The sequence below is a fragment of the Carettochelys insculpta genome, chromosome 9 (genome assembly GCF_033958435.1).
Source record: "Carettochelys insculpta isolate YL-2023 chromosome 9, ASM3395843v1, whole genome shotgun sequence".
In the NCBI taxonomy this organism is placed as follows: Eukaryota; Metazoa; Chordata; order Testudines; family Carettochelyidae; genus Carettochelys; species Carettochelys insculpta.
Genome location: NC_134145.1, coordinates 65,107,473 through 65,130,005, shown reverse-complemented (window position 1 = coordinate 65,130,005; position 22,533 = coordinate 65,107,473). Strand labels below are relative to the sequence as shown.

At 60.3% G+C, this 22,533-nt stretch overlaps 1 protein-coding gene across 11 annotated transcripts in view; it reads right to left on the bottom strand.

The window, feature by feature from the left end:
* NOS1AP (nitric oxide synthase 1 adaptor protein) overlaps nucleotides 1-22,533 on the bottom strand; it is a 61,974-nt gene that overhangs the window by 10,346 nt on the left and 29,095 nt on the right. For 4 of the 11 annotated variants that reach the window (XM_075002858.1, XM_075002860.1, XM_075002863.1 and 1 more), the window contains exons 3-10: nucleotides 16,205-16,297; nucleotides 14,967-15,040; nucleotides 13,904-14,012; nucleotides 12,151-12,280; nucleotides 10,426-10,577; nucleotides 8,219-8,386; nucleotides 6,611-6,776; nucleotides 5,995-6,144 (exon numbers count right to left, since the gene is read on the bottom strand). In XM_075002858.1, coding sequence (XP_074858959.1) covers nucleotides 5,995-6,144; nucleotides 6,611-6,776; nucleotides 8,219-8,386; nucleotides 10,426-10,577; nucleotides 12,151-12,280; nucleotides 13,904-14,012; nucleotides 14,967-15,040; nucleotides 16,205-16,297 — 1,042 coding nt within the window. Of the gene's footprint in view, nucleotides 1-3,591; nucleotides 6,145-6,610; nucleotides 6,777-8,218; nucleotides 8,387-10,425; nucleotides 10,578-12,150; nucleotides 12,281-13,903; nucleotides 14,013-14,966; nucleotides 15,041-16,204; nucleotides 16,298-17,644; nucleotides 17,718-19,425; nucleotides 19,476-22,533 lie in introns of those variants that run through there. The other 7 variants (XM_075002859.1, XM_075002866.1, XM_075002867.1 and 4 more) reach the window with 6 other exon arrangements.

Genomic DNA, 22,533 nt, shown 5'->3' with positions numbered 1-22,533 from the left:
GCAGGGCTCAGTCCCTGTGACTAGCACCGGAGGGGACATGTAGCTCACCCCACTGAGCCATGAGAACATGAGCCCCCACCTGCACATGGGTCAGCCCAGAGCCCCACGTGCTGGTGGACCATGCCTGGCCCAGGGGCAGGGCCAGTGCAGGAGGTACTCATGGCAACCTCTCCTCAGACCAGCTCTCGGCAGAGAGGGGACCTCGCAGGTTGCCGCCACCACGCTGGGATGCTGCTCCATGCCCCTCCAGACCCCGTTAGTGCCTGGTCCACAGACCCAGCTCTTCAGATTGCCAGTGCGGAAAGCACCAGGTGAACCCCGCTTTCCCTGGCATCTGCTGGGGGATGTACCAGAGTAAGGATCCAGCCCAGTCACCTTCTGTGACTGCAGCTCCAGCCCAGAGTCCCAGGGGTCCACGCCAGCAGGGGGTGGATGGGGGGGCTCCTTCCCACAGCCTGCAGCATCTGAGAGCAGCAAGCAGAGGGGGACCAGACAGGAATCCATTCCCAGGGGCAAGGGACGGAGGGAAATCTTACAAAAACTGCTTCATTAGGGCTGCTCTCGGCTATGTGTAGTTAGTACAGATTGAACCTCTCGCCCGGCACCTTTGGGACCTGACCAGTGCAAGACAATGGGAGGTCAATATCATCTAGCATATTACCAGCACTGCCCCTGCTGACTGGGCTCTCAGAAGACATTTAGAGGTAAATTACAGCTCAATAACAGCACAGAACACTGCGAGCCAGGCCTGGTGGCTGGAAACAACTTTATGGGACCATGGGAAACTTGGCCACACCCATGATAAGTGCTTGTCTGGCTAACTACAATCATGCCAGATTATGGATGGTGCTGGATGAGAAAGTTCTGGATTAGAGAAATTCAATCTGTACTGCAGAAGCCCCACAGGAAATAGAGTCCTATTGTTCCGGCAGTTGTAACCATGCCGAAAGACTGGATCCACACCGCACCAGGTGCTGTCCGGACCCTGGGTGAGAGCTGGGCCCCCATAGGTTGTACACTCACATGGGCAGAGACCACCAGCCTGCAGCCAGCCCTTCTGCTGCACCGGGCTGATGGGGTGGGGTGCTGCTGTCCCTCCAGTAGTCTGGGAGGGCGAACACCTCTGACAAGCAGCTGGTGGCTTCGGCAGTGCCCCGGGGACCAGGTCCAGCTACCAGGCGCTGCTCTGTGGGGACAGGCTGCACTGCTGGCAGCGCACCAGGGCTGAGCCAGGGGAGTTGCTGTGCCCCCGGCTCAGCGGGTGAACGACTCCCCACAGGGGGGCTTCCCGGCCCTACAGCTCAAGAGGGGAAGGAGAGATCAGAGACAGAGACAGAAGAAACGACAGAGCTCGAGAAATAGAAAGATTTATTTAGCAAAAGCCAACAGACTCCACCTCCCCGGGTTAAGTGCACTTACATTGACAGACTGGCTGCCCAGAGCCACTGACTCTACGGTTAGTAGCACAACAGCTGTAGGAAAGGAAAGGAGAAAAAGGCAGCTCTGGGGCTCCCACACCAAGACCCCACCACTGGTGTGGGGCTGCAGGGCAGGATCCTGGGCAGCAAAGGGGGGCAGAGGAGAGTTCGCCACTGCAGCATCAATGGCCCAGAGTGCCGCAGGGTGCAGACGGGGGCAGCCCTGCCTCTGAGATGCACACTGGGGCCTCCCAGCAATGCCCCTTCACACCTCTGTCTTCAGCTTGCTCCTGGCCTGGCCACCACCCAGGCGCACCAGCCTGCACAAGGGCTGCCCTGGGCCCCACGGACCACCCCCACCCGAGCAGAAGCAGAGCAGATAGAGAAGAAAGGGAGGCACTGGAAGCAGGGAAAGGGAGCCTGCTGGCACCTAATCCCTGCAGGGCGTCCCAGTGCCAGGGCTCCGGGAAGCCATGCCCAGCACACCGCCCTCTCCCTAGGACCCCTGCCCCAACGACGACCATTGTTGCCTGCTCAGGCTGGTGCAGAGCAGGCCTGAGCCAGGGAGCACAGGCCTGGGGTCAGGAGAGGAGAGGGGAACAGGACTGATCCTGCCACACATCCACCCATCCCCCCGGCCCACTTCTCCCTCATGTCAGCCAGTTCTACCTGACTCCTGCCTTATTCATGCCCCAGCCTCCCCTGCATGAGCATTCCCGAGCCAAGTCCTCCTCCAGCCCCGCCAGCCGCTGCCCCCCTGCCTGCCTGCACTGCCGCTCCCCAGCCCCCCGCCTGCACTGCCACCTGCCAGCCCCCCCACCTGCCTGCACTGCTGCCTGCCCCCCACTGCCCCCCTGCACTGCTGCCTGCCACCCTCACTGCCCGCTCATGGGGCCACCTTCCAGCCTGCCCCACCGCCCGCCCTCCTGCCTCTCGGGGGCCCTTCATCCCAGCACCCCCCATCCCATTGAACCCATAGAGCAGCAGCTCACAGGCTGCTCTTTGGTGCTTCTACTGCCCAGCGTGGGGATCCTGCTCAGGCAGCATTCCCACAGGTGCCTCTGGACGCTGCACGGCGCTGGCCAGGAGAGAGATCAGAGGTGTAGTGGGGGCAGAAGGGGAAGAGAAGAATTAGTTCCCCACCACCCACCTCCTTGGGGAGCAGAGGGAAGGTTGGCTCCTGCCTTAGGTCACCTCAGGTCTGGGGCAGCAACCATCAGTCTCAGCAAAGGGCAGGGAGAGCCACTCAATGGCTACTGGCTGGCTGGAGCTGTCCGTGGCTAGCGGCTATTGTCCTGCCTTCACCTCCAGCTCTGTTCCACAGCCAGCATCCTGCCCCCAGGTCCCTCCATCGCCTGCACCCCGCCCTCCTCCGCTCCCAGCTCCCTCCGTGGCCGACACCCCGCCCTCCTCCGCCCCCAGCTCCCGCCGTGGCCGGCACCCCGCCCTCCTCCGCCCCCAGCTCCCGCCGTGGCTGGCACCCTGGCCCCAGGTCCCTCCATCGCCGGCACCCTGCCCTCCTCCACCCCCAGCTCCCTCTATGCCTGGCACCCTGCCCTCCTCCATCCCCAGATCCCTCCATCGCCGGCTCCTGCCCTCCTCCATCCCCAGCTCCCTCCGTGCCCGGCACCCCGCCCTCCTCCAGCCCCAGCCCCACCCATGGCCAGCACCCCGCTCTCCTCCGCCCCCAGCTCCCTCCATGCCCAGCACCTCTCCCTCCTCCGCCAGCACCACGCCCTCCTCCATCCCCAGCTCCCTCCATGGCCGGCACCTCTCCCTCCTCCGCCCCCAGCTCCCTCCATGGCCGGCACCCCGCCCTCCTCCGCCCCCAGCTCCCTCCATGCCCAGCACCTCTCCCTCCTCCGCCAGCACCCCGCCCTCCTCCGCCCCCAGCTCCCTCCATGCCCAGCACCTCTCCCTCCTCCGCCAGCACCCCGCCCTCCTCCGCCCCCAGCTCCCTCCGTGGCCGGCACCCCGCCCTCCTCCGCCCCCAGCTCCCTCCGTGCCCAGCACCCCTCCCTCCTCCGCCCCCAGCTCCCTCCGTGCCCGGCATCCCTCCCTCCTCCGCCCCCAGCTCCCTCCGTGGCCGGCACCCCGCCCTCCTCCATCCCCGGCCCCCCGCCATCCCACTGCAGCTCCCTCCATGCCCGGCACTCCTCCCAGCTGCCTCCGTGACTCTCACCCTGTACACACCTCACAGCCCCACTTCCTTTGTCACTGCCACATGTGCCTGGAGCCCACCAGCTGCTGCCCGAGGAGCTCACCCCTCGTCCCCCCACGGCGGCTGAGCCAGGTCCCCGCTCCCCGCACTCTCCCTGCCAGGACAGGCTCCAGAAGCCGCTGCTCCCTAGCCCGCACCAAAGCCCGTGGCTGGGAGGGTGCCGGTGGGGAGGGGGAGGCTGCGCTGGGCTCTTAGTACAGCACCCGGCCAGGCAGCTGCAGCCCCTGGACAGTTCTAGCTGCGGTAGGTCAGAGGAACTCAGGACTACGGATGGGGGGCAGGGCACTGCTGGGCCCCTCCCCTGCCTCTTTGCTCCTGTCTGGTGCCCTGTGCTACCCGCCTGCCTCCTGCTCTCCTCTTGCCAGTCTGCCAGCTCTTCAGGGCACAGCAGCCACGAAAGGCCTGACCCCGTCCGGCCGAGTGCCCCAGCAGCCACGAAAGGCCTGACCCCGTCCGGCCGAGTGCCCCAGCAGCCACGAAAGGCCTGACCCCGTCCGGCCGAGTGCCCCAGCAGCCCAGTGCACCCTAATGAACAAGCTCCCGCTGCCTTCTCAGATCAGTGATCCACACAGACACCCTGACTGGCCTGCTCAGTCTCCCTGCTCGTTCCCGCCTCCCATCCCCCTGCACGTGAACGCGGCCCCTGGGCACTCCCGGGACATCCTGGCCCATCAGAAAAGCCTCCTCGGCAGCACAGACCCAGCCGGGGGAGCTACCAGACAGCTCAGGAGCAACAGGAGGAAGCTGCCTGTCTGCCAAGGCACGAGGGCAGCCGACCTGCCCAGAGCGCGACGTGAGCCTGCGGGACACCAAGGGCCACGTGCCACCGAGGGGTTTGGCTCCCTGGTCTGTGGGACTTCCTGACTCCAGCACGGCACTGATGCTGCTTTGGCATTTCACTTCCCCAGGAGTGCTTGGGTCAGGGGCAAGTCTGAGGCGGCAGCGGCTAGCACGGCTGCTAGGATTGCTCTCCCCTCCCTGCACAGGCCCAGGGCGCCAGCAGCGGTGACTCATGCTAGGAGGGGCCATGAGCCTTAGCTGAGCAAGGGGAAGGGCTGGTGCAGTCGCAGAGCCAGTGCTGCCACAAGGGCAGGGCAAGGCACTCAGGCAGGGCCGAGCTGCGAGTCCATCGCTGCAGGGGCTGAGACAGGCCCCGACTGTGGCCCAGGCTGGCACTCAGCAGCAGTGCACAACCGTGGCACAGGCCTGGCATGGAGACTGACCCCTGCCACCCCTACAGTGCTGTGAAGAGCCAGGCTGGCCTGGCGGGCCGGGCACCATCTTGGGAGACGCAGGTTCCATTCCCAGAGGCTTAGCGCCTCCCTGCCCAGCTGTGCAGTAGGCAACAGCCTGGCCTGGGCCCCGCAGGCCCTGGCCTGAATGCAGGGCTGGCAGAGACTGCTCCGCCGGGAGAACAAGGAGCTGCTACACCCACTGGGGAGCTCCTGCGAAGTCAGGGCTGGGCCCTGGGAATCGAAGGGGCCTAAGGCAGAGAGGCACCATCAGAGGAGACAGACAAGCTGGAAGATGTGGGGGCCTTGGTCTCACACTGACTCCCTTCGGCTGAGCCGTGAGCAGCAGCCAGCTGTGCCTGGAAGCGGGTGACAGAGCAAGAGTCTCTGGGACGAGCAGGCCAGGGGCTCGGAGACCCGGGGGAGGCACGCAGCTGCTGCCCTGCAATGAACCTAGCACTGCCCAAGGGAAACGCTGCTTTGTGCCCAGTGTCGACACCCAGCCTCAGGACGCCTCGCCACAGGGCCAAGGGCCTTGTCGCACCCAGAGAAGGGTGACAGATGCTATGGCTAACGACACCATCAGAGAGAAGGAAACTGATGCCATGGCCAGGCAGCCGCATCCAGGCTGTGCTGGGTGCTGGGGGGCGAGACACACACGCCTGGCCAGGCTCACTCAGCCCCTCCTGGTGGGGCGCGCTCGGACAGCCTGTGGGGATGGCATGGGCTGCCCATCCGGAGCCCTGGCTTTGTCCTGTAACAGGCTGGAGAGGGAGATTTTATCGCCTACGCTGCCTAAAGCCCTCGCCCCCAGCAGCCACTGCCCTCCCTGGGCCGTCCCCTCCCTGGCTTGGGCCAGACACAGACACCACCTAGACAGCAATCTCATCCCCCAGGCTGTCCCCCGGGCCCTCAGCCAGCCGGACGCTGAGCAGGCGCGGCGGCTCCCCCGGGGACCACAGGTCGCACTCCTCGCTCTCGTCCGTGTTGGACTCGTACTCCGAGGCGATGCCTGACTCGCCGAACTTGATGAGCTCCAGGCTGCCCAGGAGCGGTTTGGAGGGGAGCCCGGCGCCGGGCGGGAAGCTGAGGTACTCCAGCTTCGCCAAGCAGTCACGCCTACCTATGGGGCTGCCCAGGGCCGGGGCGGAGTCAGGGCCATGGCCCAGCAGCGGCAGGTGCAGCTCCGTGGGCTTGGGGGTGGTGGGCTGGCACAGCACTGGCAGGGCACTGGAGCGGTAGCTGATCTCCAGCAGACTGTCCTGGGAGCCCACTGCAAGAGAAGGGGCAGAGTGAGCGGGCAGGGCCCGGGCATCAGATTCCTCACGTGGGCCGGAGGGAGCCGCCCGGCACAGCTCTGCCCAGGGCCAGTGGCCTCATGTCCACCCTGCCCGCAGGACCCGTCAGACAGGAGCTGAACCAAGGTGCGGGGAGGGGGTCCAGCAGAAGGCATAGCTGCCGTGGGGGTCACTGCAGGCTGGAGCCGGGCCCTGAGTCTGGGCCGACACCGGGGAGCTGGGCTGAGCTGAGCTGTCTGGCCGACCCACCCCAGCCACGGGCAGTGCTCAGCCCAGGCTGTCGCGCATGGCTCTGCGGCAACCCCTCCTCTGGCGCTCACAGGGGCACGCTGGGGCACCCACCGGAGGGGGAGAAGGGAAGGGGTGCCCGGGCGGGCAGCAGCGGGCCAGCAGCTGTGACCCCGGGTCCCCAGCTGAGCTGGCCAGGGAAGGAGCTCTTACTGGCGTTGCTTCCTGACAGCTTCAGCTCCAGCTCCTGCACCTGCCTGACCAGCAGCGAGATGTGCTGCAGCATGTCCTTGTTCTGCAGCAGGAGCTGGTGCACACGTGCCTGGGCCTCCAGCCGCGCGGCTGCCTCTGCGGCCAGCTGGTCCTTCAGCAAGTGAACCTGCGGGGTGGAAAGGCACAGTGAGTGGGTGCATGCCTTGCAGGCGCTCCCAGCCGAGCTCCAGCTGCTGCTGCAGTGAGCGTGGGCAGGGCAGCCCCAGCCTGCAACGCCACCAGATGCCCCTCCCTAGCCAGGCACAGCAGCGGCTGCCAGCAGAGCAGGAGCTCAGGCCAAGTCCTATCTTCTCTGGGAGCTGCCCTGAGCCAGCAAGTCAGCAGAGATTTACACTGGTCTCTGGAAGTCCTGAACCCCCAGAGCCCTTCCAACCTTGGCCCAGAGAGCTGGGAAGTCCATCCCCAGGACCCTGCAGCCACAGAGCAGCATGGGAGGGTGAGGGGGGCATGCTAGCCTCTGTCCCCTTTCTCTACCGCCTCCAGCACAGAGACCTGCTGCTTCCCACCAGGGCGCCAGCCGCGGGACAGAGGACGCTCTGGGGACGCCCTGCGAGGCTGTGTGGAGACTGGCCCGAGCGCTTCTGCTGGAACTGCTGGTCGCTGCTGCAGGGATCCAGGCCCCTCTGGCCCTGCCGGGTCCTCCAGCCCAAGACCAGGGTTTCCACACGGCAGTTACCCACCCTTTGCCTGGCCTGCAACCCATGGCAGTGGGCACAGGCCAGCTATGGGGCTGTGAGTGCTATGGAGACAGACCCACTGAGATCTGGAGTGGGTCCCCCCCAGCAGTGGGCCCCCACTCGCCTCAGCTTAGAGAAGTGTAGACCTGCTCCACAACAGCCCCGCCTGGCCTGGCTGCACCGCCGAGCTGCTCAGCCATGCTCCAGGGGCCAGCCCAGGGCCTTGTCGCAGCCCAGCAGACAGCTCCTTCCATCCAGTCCCAAACCTCTGCCTGTCTCCTCCCAGCTGCCTCTCCTCACACTTACCCATGGCCCAGCCTGACTTGCCAGCTCCCCCTCACCCCAGCTGTCCCTGCTCCACCCCCTCCCCGACTTGGAGTCATCTCTGGCTCTCGCCTTCCTGTCACCCAACACCCCACTCCCCCAGCCGTAGCTAAGCTCAGACCTGGCGCTGGGTCCCTGCCCACACAGAGCCCTCCTGCCTCACCATAACCCACAGCTGCTCTCCCACCACCTCTGTTCTGCTGCAGGCCCCACCTCACAGAGCTGGGACGGACTTCGGGAGGTCATCGAGTCCAGCCCTCTGCCCTCACGCAGCACCAAGCACCATCCCCAACAGATTTTTTTTAAATCTATTTGCCCCTGGCCCCTACATGGCCCCCTCAAGGGTTGAACTCTCATCCCTGGGTTCAGCAGGCCAATGCTCAAACCACTGAGCTGTCCCTCCTCGCCCCACGCCAAGGCCCAGCAGCTCAACTTGGCCTCCATGCTCTGCCATTCCCGGCCTGTCCCTCCCCTGTCCCCAGCCCCACACATGGCCCCCCTGCCGAGTGCCAGCGCGCCAGGGCACTGAGAACCACCCTGGCGGCACCTGGGCCACAGCCACTTGCGTCTGCTGCGTCTGCTGCTGCAGAAGCTGCCGGAGAAGCTGCATTTGGTGGTGAGCGGAGAGGGGGGTCCCCAGGTCCGGCAGCTGGGCAGAGGAGGGCAGCAGCAGCTTGGGTGATGCAGTCAGGATGCTCTGTGGGTGGAGGGAGCCCTGGAAAGGAGAGAAGAGCAAAGCCTGAGCTGGGCTGAGCGGTGGTCCGGGGACGCGGCAGACTCGCCAGTCGCCTCCGAGTGGGCAGCCCTGCAGGACAGGCTGGCTGGCGTCTTGCTGCTCGTGCTCCCTAGCCTGGCCGTCTGCAGCTGTTGTGAGCTCTGTGGGGCAGGGACCGTCGCTCAGAGCCACACGAGGTACGGGCACCTCACTGCCACAGCTGTGCACGCCAGCCACACGTGCTGCGTGTGAGAGTTACCACCACACGCGCACGTTGCAGGCCCTGGAACCACAGTGCTGCAGCTGTCAGCTAATGCTCATCACCCCCATCCCGGGCACTCGGGCCGGGCCAGCCCGGCTGCAGGGAGCCCCAGCCCAGTCCAGCTCCGTCAGGCTGCAGCGCGAGCTGGGGGCCTGCTCCTTGGCCGTGCTCATCACCCCCATCCCGGCTGCAGGGAGCCCCAGCCCAGTCCAGCTCCGTCAGGCTGCAGCGCGAGCTGGGGGCCTGCTCCTTGGCCGTGCTCATCAGCCCCATCCCGGCTGCAGGGAGCCCCAGCCCAGTCCAGCCCGGCCTCGTCCGGCTGCAGCGCTTCTTGGCAGCAGCGCTGTGCTGCCCAGTGTGAGCTGCCCGCAGCCGGGGCAGCACAAGGCGACAGCCCGAATCGCCGAGGTGCTGACTCTCCCTGCCAGCTGGTCCTGCCGCAGGGCTGTGGCGACTCTTCTCTGCCCCAGCAGGTGCACACAGTGCCACCTTGCCCCCGCCAAAGGGCCCCGAGCACAATGTGCTCTGCCAGGGTCACCCGCACGGTGAGCCAGCGCCTGACGCAGCACGCCCCAAAGCCAGGGGCACATCATGGGGCAGGCGGAGTCAGAGACAGCACCTCTGCTCACAGCCCTGCTGGCAGGTGCCTTGGCGTGCGGGGGGCAGGGGCAGCTCTCCTTCCTTCCTCTTCTGGCGTGGGGGCTGGGTCCCCACTTCCTCCTGCCACCCGAAGGCCCAAGCACCTGCTTCGGGGCAAAGGCTGGAGGCTCTCGCGCACTCACAGCCTCCGGGAGCTGGGGCTGGGCGAAGGGCACTGATGGCTGGAGACCGGCCAGGGCCTCAGGAGCAGGGTGCAGCTCTGCCAAAGCTGTAGTGCGCTCACCCCTCCCCCTGGCCCAGTGGTTTGGACAGGGGCACCGGCAATGTGGGTATCTCCACCCAGTGGGATCGGGGGTCACAAGCGCAGGCCTGATGTTGTGGTGGACCCAGCACTGGAGGGGCCCCAAGAGGCTTTAGCCCTGGGCTCCAGGGCACAGTGGCCTAGAGAGGCAGGGAACCATTGTGCCAGCTGGAGCAGGCACAGAGCACCTTACCGGGCAGGCCTGGCCACAGAGGCTGCACTCTGGCCCTTCATGCCAGCCACAGCTCACTCTGCTGGCTCCCGATGGGCTATGCTGCTGCACCCCTGCGGCAGTCTGGGTGGAGCTCACAGCCCCAGCAGGCCCTGCTTCCCCGGCCCCATCGCTGGGACGCCCGGTGATAAAGGCCACTTTTGGGGCACGGCTGTATGGGCAGCGGGTGGAGCTCCCCTTTGAGGCGGCTTGGCCCTAGTTCTGTCCACACGGCTCCCCCCGCCCCCGCACCTGGGGCCAGAGCCACAAGCTACCTCCCCTAGGCTGAAGGAGCCCCGGTTGGCCGAAGCCCTCTGCCGACACCTGCATGGAGGTGCCCAGGGCCAGCCGCAGCCTCCGTACCTCCCCTCCCCTTCCCTCCCCTCCCCAGAGAGAAGCGTCTCTTCCCAATGCTCTTGCTGGGCCCCATGCAGGTTGCGGGGTGCCCGAGGCGGCAGCGTGTGCTGCTTGGCTTCCTGGAGTGCAGGGAGGCTGCTAGGGAACCTGTGGAGCTGAGCAGCACATGCCTTGGCCACCCTCCAACTTGCAGGGGGCACGACAAAGCAAAGACACCCCCAAACCCGCAGCTGGGGTGCGGTGCTGCGGCAGCTCCACGACAGGCAGAGCCCCAGCCCAGTCCACCCGCCGCCCCTGGCCTGGCGTACCTCGGTGTCTGCACAGCGCCTCGAGTCCTTCGCCACCGCATCCAGGTCCGTCACCCCCCGGCTGAACTCCAGGCTGCTGCCGCCTGGCGCTGGGCCCTGCACAGCATCCAGGTCGGTCTCCTGCGCGGGGGCAGCTGGGGCCTGGGAGCAGGCTGGAGGGGGACAAGAGCAGCACTGGAGCCGGTGGCCTGGCTAGTGCACAAGACCCCTCTCTGGGCGGGAAGCACCTGCCACGCAGCCCAGCCTTGTCTGCACAGAGCTACGGGCACGCACCAAACCCCGGAGCTGAGGGGAGAGCGCGCTCCGGCTGAGCCAGGGACCATCCAGCCTGGGCCCCCGTACTTCTGTGCAGCCCTAGCCCCTGGCTTCGCCCACGGGGCAGGCAAGACTCAGCCCACTTTGGGGGCAAAGAGCAGGGAGGCTCCTAAGGCCAGCGAGGGCACAGCTGGGGCCAGAGCCCAGCTCTCCAACACGGCGGACTCAGGTCTCACGTGCTTTGCAGAGCACCTATGACAAGTCTGTGAGACTAGCTGCGTGCCTTGCTGTCCTGGGCTCCGTTTCACAGTCCGCCCCCTCGTCCATGGCCCCACGAGGCCCTAACGCTGGCTAGCGACCAGCCCCTGAGAGAAAGCCCAAGCCTGTGGTGGCTCTCTGGGACCAGGGGCTGTTACCCAGCCCTCATACACACTGGAGCAGAGTCCCTAGCCTGAGCCTGCTGCAATGTGTCACTCGAACAGGGTCATGGGCTGCCCTTACACGCCAGCGGAGCCCTGCTTGCACGTCACTCCATGGGCCCCTGGCCCAAGCTGCCCACACCACCCCAGCGAGAGCCCGCATGCTGCGTGGCAGAAGGAGCGCTCAGATTAAATCCCCTGGAGGCGGTGCCGTACTGCCCCGGTGCCAGCGTTGCTCCTATGGGATGTTCAGTTCCTTTCCTTTCATGTTGCCCCACAGGACCCTGGTTCAATGCTTGTTGCTCCAAGAAGGTGCCTGCAGGGGCTGGGGCATGGGTAGTCTTGCCTAATGGGTAGAGTCAGGGGGCCTGGAAACAGAGTCAGGTGCCAAGCCAGGAATCAGAGCCAGAGACAGTCGGGTGCGAGCCAGGTATCGAAGTCAGAACCAGCAGCGGGGCAGGGCAGAGGAGCAGGGACTGGGAGCGAGGCAGGAAGGGAGCATGGGGGGCCTGGAATAAAGGAGAATGGGGCAGGAACACGTGAGAGACAGGGCCAGTGCAGCAGCAAACAGAAAAGGAGCGACCTACTTGCCCAGAGGAGACTAAGGAGGGATGTGACAGAGGTATATAAAAGTAGGAGTGGTGGGGAGGAAGGGAACCAGGAAAAACTAGAGGACACCAAATGAAATGAATGGGCAGCAGTTCGGAAACAAATACAAGGAAATTCTTCTTCACGCAGTCAGCCTGTGGAACTGCTCGCCAGAGGCGGCGGTAAAGGCGAGGACTAGAACAGGGCTTAAAAAAGAGCTAGATAAATGCATGGAGGTTAGGTCCATTAGCAGCTATTCGCCAGGGTGGGTGCAAATGCTGTCCCTGGCCTCTGTTTGTCAGAAGAGAAATCGTTACCTGTTCAGCTCACTCCCTCTGGGGCACCTGGCATTGGCCACTGTTGGACACTGGGCCGGATGGACCTTTGGTCTGACAGACCCAGTGTGGCTGTCAGGTTCTCACACAACTTTCTGTGCCTCTCCCCACCCTGCTGCGGTGGGTACCTGGGGAGCCCGTGTCCTCGCTGTCACCGTCCTCCCGCCCATCGGCATCCTGCTGGCTGTGCTGCAGGCTCAGCTTGTGGCACACCTCGAAGGCCTGCCCCACGGTGCGCACAATCCGCATGGCCTGGCTCTGGGGGGAGGAGAGGAGCCATGACGAGGGACCACTGCAGCCAGTGATGGCGTGGGAGGCTGTGCCCATAAGGCCCCCAGGACTAGCCTGGATTGAGCCCGAGCCCTGGATGGCTGGAGGGCCCAGAGCACCACAGAGGCCTGCATCCCAGCCAGCCCCATTCCATGCAGTAAGGGAGTGCTCCTCTCTGGCCGGGGACCCCGTCATGGGCCTAGGAACACGTCCAGCTTCAGCCCCAAGTGCTCCCTCCAGAGGAGCTGCAGCCACAGCTTCTGTCACTGCTCCCACACCCACTCAGCCTAGCAGCCAGAGAATCCCAGGGCAGACAGGGACCTGAGGGGGTCACTGAGTCCAGCCCCTGCCCAAAGCAGCATCAACCCCAAGCAAATCATCCCAGGCAGCACTTTGTCAAGCCGGGACTTAAAAACCTCCAGGGATGGAGATTCCACCACCTCTCTCAGTAACACATTCCAGTGCCTCACCACCCTCCTGGGGAAACAGTTTTTCCTAATGTCCAACCTAAACCTCCCTCCTGTAACTTCAGACCATCGCTCCTTGTTCTGCCGTCTGGCACCCCTGAGAACAGCCTCTCCCCATCCTCTGTAGAGCCCCGCCTCGGGGAGCTGAAGGCTGCTCTCAAATTGTCCCTCAGTCTTCTCTTCTGCAAACTAAATAGCCCCAAATCCATCAGCCTCTCCTCATAGGCCTTGTGCTCCAGCCCCTTAATTATTTTTGTTGCCCTCCACTGAACCCTCTCCAATGCAGCCACATCCTTTCTATACTGCGGGGAGGGGGCCCAAAACTGGACACAATACCCCAGATGTGGCCTCACCAGTGTCGAGTAGAGGGGAACAACAACTTCCCTAGAACTGCTGGAAATGCTTCTCCTGATGCACCCCAATATGCCATTAACCTTCTTGGCGACAAGGGCGCCCTGTTGACTCATATCCAGCCTCTCATCCACCGTAATCTCCAGGTCCTTTTCTGCCGCACTGCTACTTAGCCAGTCGGTCCCCAGCCTGTAACAATGTTTGGGATTCTTCCATCCCAAGTACAGGACTCTACACTTCTCCTTGTTGAGCCTCACCAGATTTCTTTTGGCCCAGTCCTCCAATTTGTCCAGGTCACTCTGGACCCTGTCCCTACCCTCGAACATGTCTTCCTGCCCCCCCACGTAGTGTCGTCCCTCTGACTTGCTATGGCCATGAGCGCAACGGCGTTGGGTACGCAACACCTCAACCCCACATGGGTGCACCTAGCAGACTGCATTCCACACAGGGACAGTGGCATGCGGCAGGGGGCTCAGGGCTGGGGGCAGCAGGCTGCCTGGGAGAGGGGACTCCCCACCAGCCCTCTCACAGCACAGCAGCTCGGGGCCCAGAGAGAGGCTCTTTTGCATAGCTGTGGCAGCTCCAGCAGGGCTGGGCAGGACACCTGAGGCCCTGCATGGGCCTTACCTGGCAGCGACTGTGCCCCCGAGAGGGCTGGTGGAGGTCCTGGAGGGAGACCGGACACTCTGGGGACTCCAAGAAGCAGCCATTCCCAGGACCACCCCATGGGCACGGCACGTTTGAGTCCACAGACTGCCCGCCCCACGCTGCCCCAGGGCCCCACAGCGCACACCTTCTTCTTGGACTTGAAGACGTTACACCGGAAGACATTGCTGGAGCCATCTCTGGCAATGTAGCTGAAGATCTTCAGGTCCTGGGAGTCGTGGGACACGTAGAATATCCTGCGGGGGAGTGGGAGGGATGCAGCGCTCAGCATCTGCACGGGGTGCGGCAGGTGCTTGCCATACTGATGGTGCAGCTGATCCACTGCTTGATGGTGGGCACGGCCACCCCTGCTGCCAGCCCATCCCACTGCCCCCACCAGCACCGGCCCCGCACTGGCTGGGGCCACATGTCACACAGAGGAGCAGCCGGGCCCCACAGCAGGAACACAAACGGGCCCCCATGCTGTGTGGGCACCCTGCACCTTCCCCACTCACACTGCCTCACTCTGTGCCCCACCCAGCTCTGCCAGTGCCCCCACTAGCCCAGCCCAGCCCAGCCCAGCCCTGCTCCCCGCCCAGCCAGCTGCCACCTTAGCTTAGCCAGTGCAGCTACAGCACTGTAAGGGGGTGGAAGCCCTCCAGGGTCTGGGCCCGCTCTTCACAGCACCTGGCGCTCCGGGTTCAGCTGCTCTGCCCCTGCACACTAAGGGCTGGCCGGGAGGGTGTTCAGCAGGGGAAAGCCAGGGGCTGGTCCTTCCCTCCCACCACACCCCCTGGGCACAGGCTGGGCCCACAGGGTGGCAGGAGCTCCAGGTCTCAGCCACATTGTTCAGCAGGCGGAAGGCCCGATGGGATCAGGGCTACTCCACCCCCGGCCCCAGCACTGGAGGGGCACCAGTGGGCAGCTCCAATCCCTGCCAGAGATCCAGCTCCTTCAAAGGGGTCAGCGACTCCTAGGGCCGGCTCAGATGCACCCACCTGTTCGGGGAACTTGAGGGCCTAAAATCCCAGCACCTGTTCTGCAGATGTTTCCTCCAGGTTCTATGTCTGGGACCCAGTGGGCTCTATGTCAGCGCTGCACCCCAGGGCGCTGGCTGGGCAGCTCCAGGGCCCGGGAAGCTGCAGGAAGCGCTGGGCCCTGGTTGGGCAGTGCCAGGGCCAGGGAGCTGGTGTCACCTTGAGGACTCTTACCTGTAGATGGGATCCTGCATGACCAGCATCTTGCTGTCATCCCAGGTCCACTCTCTTTTCTGCAATGAAGGCAGCTGTAAATGAGGCCGTTAGATGCTGTGCACAGCTCCTCTGTGCAGGGTCGGCCCCCGGCCGAAGCCCTGCCTGTGCTGCTCACTCTCTCTCTGCTCGGCTGGGCTGGGCGGGGAAGGGCACCGGGGGCAGAACCCGGCACCTCGCTGCAGCTCTGGTGCCCACCCACATCTTTGCAGTCAGCACATAGCCTTTCCCTGGGCCCTGCCCTCGTCTGGAGACAGGGGCTCCCACCTCTCTGCTGCCTGGTTGCTTGTGGGCAACATGCCCAGGGCCTCCAACCCCGCTGGAGCCAGGCACAGACCCCCCAGCAGCAAGCCTGCAAGACAGGCAGCCGGGGGTGCAGCCCAAGGCCCCTGGCAGAAACCGCGCACGATCTCTGAAAGATAACGTGCAGCCAGCCCTAGGGTACCTCCACACATGGCATGGCCATTGGCCAGGTACCACGCGACTGGCCCTGGGTCCCACCACGCATAGCACAGCAGGTACCACACGGCCAGCCCTGGGATCCCACTGCACGTGGCGCGGCCGGGTCTACGCAGCTGGTCCTGGGGACAGGCACTTGCTGGGGTGCTCTGCACCAGTATCAGGAGTGGCTCTGGGCCAGGCTGCAGAGTGAGGCCTTGCAGGGGTCAGCAGCAGCCCACGTCTCCCACTCCCGCCTGCCCAGCGGGGCACAGCTGAGCAGACACTGCTCCGGTTCAGCACCTCCTGGCTCAGGCAGTGAGACGATGCAGAAGGTGCACGCCCCAGGCGGGCACGCCTGGGGAGACGCTGTCGTAGCTCCGGGGGGCCAGGCTCCCCGGTCTCTGCGAAGGGCAATGCCACCCCTCCTCCATGGCAGCCTAGGACTTGAATGCCCCTCCCTCTGGGGCTGGTAGCAGGAAATACAGCCTGAAGCAGCAGTGGGGATCCTGCAGGCTGGGCTTGGACATGCCCACTGCCCCCTAGGCCCCAGCCAAAGGGCCGGCTCCCTGCCAACAGCCACAACACAGCACATCCAGCCAGAGCTCTGCACCCAGCCGCAGGAGCCACTGGTAGGACGCAGCCAGACCTTCTCTGCCCCTCCCCATGCCTCCAGCTCATGCCAAGGGCCTGCTGCAGCCAGCGCAGCCCTGACCTGCCCCAACAGGCACAGGGACCCGGGGGCACCATCAGCCTCTCACCTTCTTCCTCTTCTTCAGAAGCACCTTCACCCCATCCACTGACACCAGGAGAGTCACTTTCTTCTTCTTGATGTTCTTGGCTTTGAACTCGTACTGGGGAGCAAGGGACAGGCAGGTGAGCTCCCTGCATCGTCCACCCACGCACCTGCCCATCCCTCGCACTACAGACACTGGCAGGAGGGCAAAGGAAGGTTCTTGTATGCTCACAAATGCATGCATAGAACCACACACATTCTCACTGCGAAGGCCTTGCTCTGCCGGTTGGTCTCCTGATCCCCAGTCTCTCCATCTCACACGCAGGGCCTAGAACAAGGACTGGCCCAGAAGGGATCGTCACACTGCACCAGCAGCCTGTGTTGGAAGCTGAAGGCAGGCAGCCCCCTCCCCAGTGCCCTGGCCAGCTTCAGCGTTGAACCCGCTTGGGGGAGCCCTTTTTATTGCAAAGCGCCAGAGGAGAAGTACCTAGGCAAAGACGCCAGCAAGTCACTCAAAAACCAGGAGCCGACACGCAGGTGGGACCACGCACCCTGCACCCTTCCCAGGACAGGTCCATATCCACAGCCTGCTGCCCAAACTGCCCCGGGAGCACTGGCTGCCACCAGCAGCTATTGCAGCCTCTCCTTTAAAGTGAGCTTGGTACGGCTGTTACCCCATGGGGGTTGTGGTCTCCCCGGCTCAGAGTGAGCATCGGGACGCACGAAGCACAGGGCAGCACAGCAGCAAACGAGAACAAAGTACAAGTTTATTGAAGCTACACTTTCTCGTGCCCACAGAAACCCTGGGCCAGGGTTCCACCTGGCATCAGACGCACATGGAGCCCCACTCAGAGACATCGGCTCTGTCACCACCAGATCCCCACGGGGGCAGAGCAGCTGCCGGGGTTTCCCGGCACAGACATCCCACTTGTACCCATGCAGCGAACACTTGTTTTCCTGCCTGTATTTCAGCACCCCAGGAGCACGGGGGCACCCCATTTTATACCCTCTCGGTAGCTCTTCCTAGTCTCACTACCATCTACGTGCAACGGGCACCACGTGGAGGACACAGACACTCCTAGGGGCCACTGGCTGGTGTTGTATGGTCTGCTGCAATCATCTTCACAGTAAATCCGGGATTTTGGGGCACCAGGCTACCCCTGGGTCATTAGTACCAGGTGGTAGCCATGTTAGTCTGCACTCACAACAGCAATGAGAAGCCCTGCGAGAGGTACCTGATGAAGCGTGTCTTTGCCCATAAAAGCTTATGCGCCAAAAAGTTCTTCTACTTTACATGATGCCACAGGGCTTCTTGTTTTTCCTGGGTCACTTGCTCTTGTTTCTGTGGCCTCGGAAGGCGAAGCTGACACCCCACCGTGCTCAGACTGCAGACCTCACGTTTCATCTTGGCTTTACTTACGAACCCAACACACTCGCATCCCTCTTAATCCCTGGTCACACTTACCAGGAGATAACCCTGCAGCTTCTGTCTATTTACCACTGACTCCATCTGACCAACCATAAAGTCACACACAGCCCTGATACATAACAGAGAGAGAGTCGTGTTAGTCCACGTACTATCAAAACAAAAAAGCAGTCCATTAGCACTTTAAAGACCAACAAAATAATTTATTAGGTGATGAGCTTTCATGGGACAGACCCACTTCTTCAGATCATAGCCGTACCAGAGCACACTCAAGATTGAAGGCACAGAGAACCAAAAATAGTAATCAAGGTTGACAAATCAGAACAGACTTCAAATGCCAAAAAATTAATCGGCATAAAACAGACATAAAAACACTCCTGATTCACAAACCTGTCAGCCAGCACTTTAATGGAATGGGCCATTCTGTTAATGACTTGAAAGTCTGTGTTTTACTGAAGAGGAATTTTCACAACAGTGCGGAAAGAGAGGCTGCTGAACTCTCTTTCATATTCAAATTTGACACATTAACATATGGTTTGAACCTGGAGGGGAATTTTCTAGCTCATTATAGGGGCTCTTTTACATACTTTGCTTTACCTAATTCTTGACTCCCCACCCTCTGCCCCTATGCTCTCTGATTTACTCACCTTGGTAATATTTTTCTGATTTGCCAACCTTGATTACTATTTTTGGTTCTCTGTGCCTTAAACATGGAGTCTGTTCTGGTCTGAAGAAGTGGGTCTGTCCCATGAAAGCTCATCACCTAATAAATTATTTTGTTAGTCTTTAAAGTGCTACTGGACTGCTTTTTTGTTTTGACGGCCCTGATATGTAAAGACAGCATGATGCAACCAGCCTGCAGCCCAGAAGCAATGAGAACTCGATGAAGCGTGTCTCAGCTCATCTCCACAGTGCAGCAAGCTCACACGGGGGGCACATGTGGGTCAGCGTGGGGATGGCAGGGCAGTGAGCTCACATGCAGGGGGGCACAGGTCGGTCGGCATGGGGACAGCAGAGCAGTGAGCTCGCACGGGGGCACAGGTGGGTCGGCGTGGGGATAGCAGGGCAGTGAGCTCGCACGGGGGCACAGGTGGGTCAGCGTGGGGACAGCGGCAGGGCAGGGAGCCCGCACGGGGGCACAGGTGGGTCATAGGGGGTAGCACCTTAACATGGACTCGTGGGCTGTTAGTGATCTTCTTAATGTGTTATTTATACCTTGAGTTTAGGGTTTAAGTATTTTTCTTTAAGGGAAACTGTTACGTGGGAAATAGTCTCACTTGGTACACACAGTAAGTCCTGCCCTGAGCGACCACTCATGGGAGTGAACTACAGTGGCGATTTGTAAGACATGGCCTCTGCAAATGTATGCTTTTGCCACCCACCCTTCTGCACTGCTGCTGGTGGTGAAGCTGCCTGCTGTGCTGGGCAGAGCAGAGCACGGCATGGCACAGGCTGAAACTCAGCTCTGAAGGGACAGGAAAATAGGGACCCTGCCTGCAGGTGACAGTTTCTTCCCAGTTAAAGTCGATGGTATATCAATTAACAGCTCACGCATAACATTTGTAAAGGCATCTTGGACTGAAAGCGTGTCAGAAGCTGGCAAAATCGACACACTTAGAAATGTGTTTTCCATCCATACTCTGGTGAAGAAGTAATCAGATTTGAACCGTACAGTAAATCCTAGACTGGGCAGATAAATATTAACGTAAGACAGGGCAGTATAGGACAGCATCTAATTTATATTCACTGTCATGAACTTGCAGACAGTTGAAAAGTTTCACTGGAATAAAAATGACTTCATCTTATTCTCCTCCACTTACAATGCAGAAGGGCAGAGTTCATCCTGATCACAAACGCTCCTTTTGCTAACCTACAAGCACAAACAAACATTAGAAGTACTAGAGTCAGATCACGTTCCAAGAGCGCTTGTTCCACAGCTCAGTGAAAAACTCCTTTTATTCAAACTTTGCAGGTGAGCTAAGATCCAGATACCCAACCGCAATTCTAAATCTATATATACCCATAAAAACCCCAATAATCTGAGCAAGGAAGTATGCAAAAGTAATCTGAAGTGTAGTCTGCTTGCACACCACCTAGCGTAACAGGTACAGGCTGAACCTCTACTCCAGGATTCTCTCATCCACCACTACAATTAAAATAAAAACCAGCATGATTTTAGTTAGCTGGATGACCACTTATCACGGCTGTGGTCAAGTTTCCTGTGGTCTCATAAAGTTTGTTTACAGCTACGAGTCGTGGCTCTCCATGTTCTGTGCTGTAATTTACCTCTAAATGTCTTCTGAGAGCCCAGTCAGCAGTGGCAGCGCTGGTAATGTGCTAGACAATATTTACCTCTACTGGTTTGGCAAATTTTATGGTTCACCACCGGTCAGGTCCAAGGGGTGACAGATTACAGAGGTCCAGGTTGTACCACTCTTGGGCAACTGACACTTTAGAAATACAAATAAATGATACACATTAATTAATAATGGGAGATCACTTTATTAACAGAGCCTCACAATTAAAAAACAAGAGTCAACAGGACAGACTGCAGCTGGAAAAGGAGATTCAGCCTGAGACCGTGTTAAGTACACATGACACCAATAAAACCCTCAGCCAGCCTACTATTTGGGGAGACAAATTAAGCATCTCTGGAAAGGAAATAAAGATGGACATGGTGCTCTCTTTTGCTCTTCACCCAATTAAATCTGCAGAAGTCTCAGCGGGAGCCCAATACACACTATCTGGATTGCCACAACTCCCCCGACAGCTCTCCCTGGGCTTTGGCGGCTGCTAAAACACACATCCCAGTGAATACCACTAGAGGGCTCTCAAAGGCTATTGTCTACCCAGCAGGCGCTATTCTGGGAGGCAGCAGTCCCTGGAAATAGCCGCCCATGTCTAAGCAACAAGCCCATTGTCTCAAAACAGTTTTTGAGGTAATGGGCCCACTATTCTGGCATCCCCGTACACCTCATCGCAGGACGAGCACAGGGATGCCTCAAAACAGTGCTTTATTTTGGCATGTTTCAAAATCTACTTGAAGTAAGCTACATAATTTGCACAGTGCAAACTGCGCAGCTTATTTTGAGCTTAGGGCATTGTGTCGACATAGCCAGACTGCTTAAAGGGACACTGTCTTACTCTCCTGCACTAGCCATGTAAAGGAACACATCTGGGCTCTGCAACCACTGAACTGGGATGGCCCGTCAGACAGAGGCAGGAGGCATTTGCTCGTTTGTTATAAATCTTGGCATGGATTACTTGGCACGAGGACAGAGACAGCTACACGCTAAGGAGAGTGAACTCTCCAGGCTTCATCTGAGGCAGCGGGTCTCGCCCACGAAAGCTCGTGGCCTAATACACTTGTTAGTCGTGAAGGTGCCACAACATGGCTTGTTGTTTCTTCACATTTCCACCAGCTAGAGAACCACTCAAGCAATCCAAAGGGCTGGGGTGCAGCAGCAGCCCCGGCAACGCTGAGCCCCTCAAGCAGACATGGGAGCCAGCCAGCACCATACAATGGGCAGCATTACGGGATCTCCATAGAAAAGTGCCCGCATCTCCAGGGGGGCAGTTAGACTGCGAGCACCTCCAGGGAGGGCAGGACAGTGCCACTCAGGAAGGGGCCAATGCTCCATCTGGGCAGACAAGGTTGAGCTCTTCCGCTAGAGGCGACCATCTCCTCTGACCCTCAGCAGCCCTGTGAACACACCCAACGGTGCAGAGAAACCTCCTGGGGCTGCTACTTCCACAGCCCACCCCTGTCAGGGCTCTAAGCATGCAGCGGGTGACAAGTCACTCTTGCCTCTAGCTGTGACACTTCCTGTGGCATGGGGTTAAGGGAGCCATTTATGGGGGGCTAGGAGAGTCAGCAACTGCCCCCACAAAGTTTGAACCCCTGGATTTAATACAAGGTCTGCATAAAGCGCATGCCTTAGCTCCAGCAGCAGCTCTTAATCACAACAGAGTTCAAGCGGCTTGCACAGAGGCCTTGTTTTAAACAGATGGAGGCCGGGTGACTACGGATTAAAAACAGTGTTCACTGGTCATTCAAGTCATTGAAGGGCGCTTAGATGGTGACAAAAACACTGCAAGTTTTGCCGCTTAAAAGACAGGAGAAAAAAGGAGTAAGAATGAGTGGCGTGTTCGGGGGATCTGCATTTGGAGCACTGCTGTTAAACTTCACATAAAGTGTTCTGGAAACGGGTAAATAGCCAGGAGGCAAAAATTGCAGCTGCTACAAAATTACTCAAAGGAGTTAAGTCCAAAACTGACTGCAGAGTCACAAGGGGATCTCACCAAACTGGGTGACTGGGCAAAGGCAGATGGAATTCAGTGTTGATATATGCAAAGCAATGCACACGGAAAAATAGAATTCCAACTACGCACACAAAAATGATGGGGTTGAAAACAGCAGTTACCACTCAAGGAAGGGATCTTGGAATCACTGTGGCTAGTTCCTTGGAAACATCTGCTCAACATGCAGTGGCAATCTAAAAAGCTAATAGAATATTGGTTGTTAGGAAAGGAATAGCTTGGACCAAAAATATCCTATGCCTCTGTCTGAAGTCTTGGTACACGAACATCTTTAACATGGCATGAAGATCTGGTCACCCCATCTAAAAAGATATATTGGCTGTGGAAAAGAGTAACGCCAATGATTAGGTGTAAATAACATTTCCTTATTCTATTTTTCCACACCAGTCACGATATTCTAGATCTCTAACATATTCCCCTGCAACCCTTTAGTCATTTCCTTTCCAAGCCGAAAAGTCCCAGTCTGGTTAATCGCCCCTCCCATGGAAACTCTCTCTTGTGTTCTGTTAATGAAGGAATAAGGAGGAGTCTTCAAGGGCAGCCCTGTTAGTCTGTCGCTTCCAACAACAAGCAGTCCTGTGGCAGCATAAAGACTAACAAATGTACGA